Source organism: Cariama cristata, unplaced genomic scaffold (genome assembly GCF_000690535.1).
Source record: "Cariama cristata isolate BGI_N322 unplaced genomic scaffold, ASM69053v1 scaffold17378, whole genome shotgun sequence".
NCBI lineage: Eukaryota > Metazoa > Chordata > Aves > Cariamiformes > Cariamidae > Cariama > Cariama cristata.
The window spans coordinates 7675-15190 of record NW_009629569.1 but is presented as its reverse complement, the minus strand read 5'-3'; the positions used below and the strand labels follow the sequence as shown (position 1 = coordinate 15190).

General features: G+C 38.3%; 1 protein-coding gene across 1 annotated transcript in view; it reads right to left on the bottom strand.

Moving 5' to 3' along the window:
* Nucleotides 1-1171: 1171 nt before the first annotated feature.
* Nucleotides 1172-7516, bottom strand: part of HMMR (hyaluronan-mediated motility receptor (RHAMM)) — a gene marked incomplete at its 5' end in the record, with an annotated part of 13197 nt that continues 6852 nt past the window's right edge. The window contains 9 exons of the mRNA XM_009705221.1: nucleotides 1172-1191; nucleotides 1955-2117; nucleotides 2628-2804; nucleotides 3052-3151; nucleotides 3261-3413; nucleotides 5099-5257; nucleotides 6084-6200; nucleotides 6649-6863; nucleotides 7157-7305. Coding sequence (XP_009703523.1) covers nucleotides 1172-1191; nucleotides 1955-2117; nucleotides 2628-2804; nucleotides 3052-3151; nucleotides 3261-3413; nucleotides 5099-5257; nucleotides 6084-6200; nucleotides 6649-6863; nucleotides 7157-7305 — 1253 coding nt within the window. The remainder of the gene's footprint in view (nucleotides 1192-1954; nucleotides 2118-2627; nucleotides 2805-3051; nucleotides 3152-3260; nucleotides 3414-5098; nucleotides 5258-6083; nucleotides 6201-6648; nucleotides 6864-7156; nucleotides 7306-7516) is intronic.

Below are 7516 nucleotides of genomic sequence, written 5' to 3'. Positions count from 1 at the left end.
AGAGAAATTCACAGGAAATTAGAGGATAAGGGAATTGCAGGTTGCATGTATTGTACAGTTCAGCTAAATAATTTCTGTAAGATTAGAGAATACATAGTCTTTGAGGCAAGACTGACACTGGGCTTTGTTATGAAGATTTAAAGCTAGAACAAAAAATATTAGGTCAATTACAGTATGTAATTTGATTTTTTTTTACCCCTCGTTTGTGAAGGAAATAGACAAATTCTTTAATTTAAGTTCTTTATTGTACTAAAACATTCTTAATTTTAGATGCAGTTAAACAGATTCTTTCCACCTTGCCAAAATTCAAGCCTGTACAATGAATGCTCTACAGTGGGTATCCTCCCACCCAATTAAGACAAGTTCTGTTGTTATGCCCCCTCACCTAGCATTGATGAACTACAACAGCTGGCTACCCAGATATTATGACAATTTCAGAGTCCAGGGAGCACAGCATTCATAAAATAGACATTCCTCTTAAGACACTAATCTTAGTCACAGTATGCAAACATTTAGGTAAATGCAGTCAATTAGAGTTTGACCTGAAAATCCTCAGGATCCACAGCTGCAATATGTAGCCCTAGCATTTAAATTAGGATGCCCTGGATACCGATCCCATTAAGAATACCAAAACTGACTGTACAGTCCAATTTCCTACATTGGTTCTATATTATGTAGGCCACAGAAGAAAAAGGGCCTCTTGGCAGCATCCCTGCCATTGGTATTGAAGCAACCATATACAGCAAAATTAATTTAAGATAAAATTGTATACATGAGACAAATGCAAAAAAACATCTTTCAGGAAATCAGATTTTATTTGTCATTGTTATTCTCCAGGGCTTATTCACCTTTACTGAACCTAAGCTGCCCTAATGAAAACAAACTAAGCAGCTTCAGCACACAAAAACAGTGAAACAGTGAACACTTTTCAGAGTTTGAGTGCAACAATGTTACCAGGAATCTGGAACATAGTCACCTACGGCTTCTAAGTAAGAGCATAACCAAGCACTGTTTCTCTAAAAATTAATTTAAGACCATTTCTCTAGTACTCCTACTAATTTATATTATATACAGCATCCAAGTTCACCTTGAACAAGTAGTCTGTTGAAGTCTTCTGTAGTACATGAACTGATTGGTGATTTATGATATTTTTCTTGATACCAAGAGGATATTAAATTTTGTTTTTATTACCTGCAAGGGAAGAATGTTACTAAGTTTCTGTTTTTCAGTATTGCTCCCACCACATTGAGTAATTACTTGTCTGCTGGGGGGAGAAAGGCACTACGCTCCACATAACAGGCAAGCCAGAATCTCTGACCCTGGATAATAGTGTAAAACGAAGGTCTGGAGGAGATCTGTACCCTCCCACACCACTTCCCTTTGTGCGCCCCTATGTCCTTGCCAGCTTTCCTTCCATTCCACATTCACGTGCAGGCCTTTTGCATCTCACCTGCACACCTCCAGCAGCACAAAGTCCTGCCAGGTAGCAGCTAAAGAACCAGGGCTCAAAGCTCTGGCTGAGCCAGTTGTACCCCTGCCTCCCCCACAGGAGACACAGCCTGTGACCTGGGTAGCTGTAATGGGTAAGGACAGAAGGAAAACTGTAGGTGATACACAGTAGCAAAGCACAGTTCACACCTTGCAAGATCATGCCAACCAGTGATTCTCTAACCTGCTCCTTCCTCTTCCCCCCTATCCCACACACGTCCTGTTGTCTGACCTGACATACCACCTGCTCAGGGCAGGTTGTGAGAAACGGGGCTGGAAAGCGCAACAGCAAACCCTACACTGGAAGTGCCCCATTGATGCGGCCTTTCAACATCTGCTGTGAAACACACAAGAGATGCCATTCTCCTTCCTTCCCCAAATGCAGTAGACCATGCAAGACTGTCCTACCTTCTTCGGTTAAGTTTTAGAGGTACGAGGATGTGATTACACCAATATCAAAGCTTACCTTCTTTAAAAGGAGTTTCTGGAGGACCATTTTGCTTGCTGTCGTGCTGGAAAGCTTTGGAAGGATCAAAACGCCTAATTCCCTGAATTGCACAGAGTTGCTCCTCAAGATCTCTGTTGCTTTGCTTTACTTTTCCTAGCAATGCACGCAGCTTTGAGACATCCTAAAGCAAATATAGTACTTGGAAGTTAGATTAAGAACAGGAGAAAAACCTGCTTTATTTACTGAAGTAGCCCTTTTGACTAATGCTAAACACACACATACATAATTATTGGTGGTGTTAAACAAATCAAGACGAAACATACAGGTGTAGAGAAACCAGCACCACTGTATAATTGCTACATAATAAGCAGTATGGTAGCCTGAAACTTTCAGCCAATAGTTTACAAGTCTAGAACCTGCAAAAGTTAAGAAAAACCAACAAAACTAAGAGTAGGGGTAGTTATTTGCACTGGCGATCCCTCTGTATATCATATATTCACTTAAAACTAAAACAGATTCTCTTGGCATTCCCAGAGGTCAGTGCCTGTTCTAACATAGCTCTTGCAGGGAATTTAAGAAAGCATAGAAAGCAAGTAGTTTGCAGGATCAGTCTATAAATACTTAGAGCAATAAACAAAGGAATCAAGTAAATTAAAAAACCTATAGGTTTCTAATTTTTCATTTCACAAACCTGCTTCAGGTGGGTATTCTCTTCCTTCAACTTCATAACATGCTTTATTTTTTGCTTCTGGTTCTGGTGGCCAAGTAGTTTAGCATATGCATCACTTAGTTTAGTCAGTTCCTCTTGGGTTGCACCATGCTCATTTAAGAGTGCATTCTTCTCTGCTTCAAATGCATCTAGTTGTTGCTGAAATACATATTGAATCGTTTAGAAATCTGTAATTTAAACATAGTTTTTACTAAACTGAAACCAGCAAAGACAGACTGGTTTGGGAAGGGGAATAGCTGGCTCAAGGAATAGTAATTAGGAAACCGTTGCAGGATAAATGCCTTAGAATGGGAAACAGCATGTTTACTTCTGAAGATTAGAACTTGAGTCAACTGCACAAGTCTTAAGTCAATAGATACTAATAAACATCTACTTCATAACAGACCTGAAAAGGCTTAGTTTTGTTATGTAAATCTTCATATAGATTACGCCAGCTCTTTATCTCTTCTTTTAAGCTGGAGGTCACATCTTCATTTACGGTTTTCCTAGAAAGCAGAAAGTGGAGTTTCATTATGTTCATTGTTAGCCTCAGCACTTCTTCACACTGAAACCTTAGTGTGCTGTACTATGCAGGTTTAGTTTGAGAAAAGTCACCTTGATCTTTCTACTTCAAGTTTCTTTTTGAGATCTTCAGTTTGCTCTTCCAGTTTTTCCTGAAGTTTAATCATTTCTGCAAAGCAAGATTCTTTGATTCTCTCCGTTTCTGCTTCTTTTAGCGCAAGTTTTGTCTGGACTTCTAAAAGCATCCTGAGGAAAATATCATCCATCCTTAATGAAACGTTAAATTTTATTTTTTATTTTTTTCACACTACTCTAAATCTGAAGACACAGGTAACAAAGATATAAAAGCTGTTAGCAGAAGAACTGAAATAAAAGTTTGCACAAACAGTGCTACAAGAGAAGAACAAAAATACAGAAAGCAATCAAGTTCAAGATGTACAATATTTTTAACTTCTCCTATGAGGAAGCACAGAGTGCTTTTGAAGCAAGGGAAGGTCATATCTTTCTTATTTATTCCTGTTTAATGCCAGCAGTTTTTAGTGGAAGACACTTTAGTAGTAAGACTTTGCATGCAGAGGATTGCTCAAGCAGAAACTAGTGAAGACTGTTCAGTGTGGATGCACTCAAGGGTTCAAAATTTCTACACCTAAAAGCATTGCCTTCAACCTCAGCTGTTTGTTATATCACCTAGGCAGAGAATAAGCATCCCTTCCCCACCACATGCAACCAGCAGATTAGACAGGAAATAACTCTTCAGTTGTTTTTCTTTTACCAGCTCTAATGGAAACTGGAGGCAATATTAAGCAGGTGGGGAGGAAAGAAAGGGTCACATCTTAAGCAGCACAGGTGTTATAAAATAAGCTGGGGTAAGCAGTAATTGTCCTTTGGACAATCTTAATATACTGGCTATGGGTGAACAAGACAGGAGAAGCATTGCAAAACTTTACAGACGCATTTTATAAATCAGCAAAGAGATACCACTGGGAAGATCAGAAATGCCCGATTCAGTTTGGCCAAAAGATTATTTTAATGCAGTTTAGTAAATGGTTTATCCACATGCAACAGTTAAAAAGATCAGAGCATAGCTGTTGATTTAAATCCGGGTTCAACTTCAGAAGCTAGCTAGGAACTACATTAAAAGCAGCAGGGAAGGAAGTCTTCCAGCACATGCACAATACGTTCCGTAATGCAGCTCATGTACAGGCAGTTGCCACAGTTGCCTAATACAGGTGATGGTACACCGGGACCTTTTTAAGACCCCCACTTCCTCAAATAGTCAGTCCCACAGCAAGGGACTTTCTCATGCTCTGCACAGTGAGCTGGAAGGAGAACAGACACCACTAAGCTGTTGTTAGAGAGTCAAAGAAACACATCCTCAGGTAGTGGCCTACAACAATTTCTTGAGTGTTACTACTTACCAGCTGCACTGCAGTGCTTTGCATTAGGGAGAGAGAACCTTTGTTTACCTCACCACAGTGTGGCATTTCACAGATGGTTAACTGGCATCTGCTTGTAAGCAGAATTTGAGGTGACAGGTTAGTCAGAGTAAAGTTGCAAAGGGTGAGCTCTGCCTTAAGTATTTGTTTGTCTGTCCCTGTGGATCTCATTTGTGGAGCAGTCATTGTAACTGATATTTCTGATAAAGACAATATTCCAACATATTTCAGTTAGGCATTTTCCTTTTCCTTTCCCTTTCCACGTAAAGGAAAAAGTCAAAGCAATTGATTGAACAGACTGGTTTTCTAATGCTTATAAACTTAATTAATTTCATCCACCGATATTTTCAACCCTCTGCGCTGGGAAAAGGAAGAAATTTAAGCTTACACCAAATATCGATTTTTATCTGGTAGAGCACCATGTTAAGTTCTAGTTGAGGCAGCACGCCTTTGTTGGCATTCTTTAGCTTACGGAAAAGTTTATCTGTCTAGTACCTTGCACATTCTTCTCTTGCTTTGTGTTTAGCTTGTTCTGCTTCCTGTAGCAGCTGTAGATTATCTTGGCCTATTTTTTTTAGGTTGGCAACTTCTTCTTGCCAAGTGGTGTTCTCCAGTTTAAGACCGCATATTTCTTCAGCTATTGTCGTCTTGTAGCTGGTATTACAACGCATATAAAAAAAATCTTGTTACCTTAGGCAAAATACAGATTGACATGTTCAGGCCTTACAAGAGCAATACAAGCTCATGCTAACAAGTATAACAGATTTTATAATCTGAGACATTAGCAGTACTCTGGCACTGAAAAATCCAAAGTTAAAAAGAACAAACACATTTCCATAAGGCCATAAGCAGCAATACTACAACAAATTCTGCGATACAGGTATTTTCACATTTTGGTAGATGTTTTAAAACAGAAAAGACCTACTATATCTAAATCTTATTTTAAACACCAAAAGACCTACTATCTGCATCTTGCATTGGCAAATATCCCACTGGATCCTTCATGAATGCCTTGCATGCTTAGCAATAACAGTATTGCTTTAAGTACTTCCACAATCTGAATATTTTGAGAGGAAAGATCTGCAAAAACTGTAGGAAAATAATCTCAATTCAGTGCAAGTTTTGAGCCTAAACAAGAAGATTTTCTGCAAGAGATTTTAGTGCAAAGAGCACACCATCATCAGTTACAACTCTCATTGAGATTCAAGAGCACTTGAGTATTCTAATTGATTACACTTTGGAAGAGGAAATACTCAGTTTCCTGAACTAGATACCAAGTGTGTCATTACATTTGACTAGTACTCAAAAAGAAGAAATTAATTTCTTAACGCCATCAAATACTCCATCACAAAATCCTCTGCTCTAATACTGTACCAACGTTCATATACAGTGTTAAGTACCAAGGCACATGAATAAACAGTATATTTTACTGTAATCTTAGAGATAATCCCCATCGTAGATCTTAATGAAACTTAAATACCTTTCAAAGTCCGCAAGAGTCTTTTCAAGTTTACACAATGTATTGCTATGCTCTTCTTGGATTTGCAAAACAGCATTGCTGTGCGTTTCATTGATTTGCTCCAACTCAGCATTCTTCCTGAAATAAAAATTAAGCATTCCACACTGGAGATAAGTCTGCCTGAACACATTACCAGATGCTGTTATCAGCTACAGAAGGCTCGCAGTGGCAACAATAAATCAATTGTGACAAACCAGTAACTTCTCTGCCACAGCTTCAAGTATTAAAGCACAATCTTCACAGCAGATTTCACTAAGCATTTCCCCCTCCCCTTATTTCCTAAGATAGCTATAGAATAGATTGAACAACTAATAGTAAACTTCCAATTAAGACAATATAAAATTGATTCAATTAATTGACAGTGATCAGATGTAATCATTATCAATAGTCAACAACCAGCAAGAAATAAGTTTAGATCTGTTCAGATCTCTTTAAAACCTGATTTAGGCTCTGAAGCTTTGTTTATACTACTGATTTAACATTTTTCCTTTCCAAGCTTTAGAATCCAAAAGTTTATTTCACAAACCCTTTCAACTTGACTTCCATCTGTTTAAGTTCAAGAGCTTGAGATTTTATTTCTTGTTCCAAACTCTTCACCAACTTTTCAGCTTTCTTCTCCTTCGCATGTAATTTATTCAGCTCATTCATAGTATCATTCAGCTCCTCCTCAAGAAGAAGTCTCTCACGTGTCACCTCATCTTGAAACTCTAGTAACTTCTGGTGCATACATGCAGATGACTCCTGCATTCCAGAGTATCACAGATTTTAAAACTATCAACACTTTTCTAGATATTAAAGGCTAAATGGCAGTGTTCAAACTTCAAAGCACAAGAATAAGGTCAAATCTACAGGAAGAACAAAAACACCCATCATATCAGCTACAATTCTTAGAAGCTATGGGACCACACACAGTTTCTGCTGGCCGGCACCCACTTATACAATCCACAGATTAAACCATTATTGAAATAGCAATCTCATGTGTCACCAAAATCGAACCTTTAGTGCCAGTCTTTGGGATTAGAGTCAGTACTTACTTTCTCTTGCTGCAGCTGAGAGACTATCTCCTCATGTTTCTGAAGCAGTTTTTGGTGTTCTTGTTCTTCTAAGCTAATTTTTTTTTTCAGGTCTTCTATTTCAGCATTCATACTCAGGAATTTTCCTCTGGTCTCAGATAACTCTTTCTCTGCACAGAGGAATTGTCAATATAACACAAATTCCCTTCTCTATCTTTAAAGAACCACAACATCTATTCTACAGCTAGAGCAGTACTATGAAAAGTTAATTCAGCAAGGTGGGGAAAAACCAAAACCAAACAAAATCACATCTTTAACCCATCTGAAAGCTCCTCAAAACTGGCTGAAAATACACCACTTCAAAAATAATTCTAACAGCAG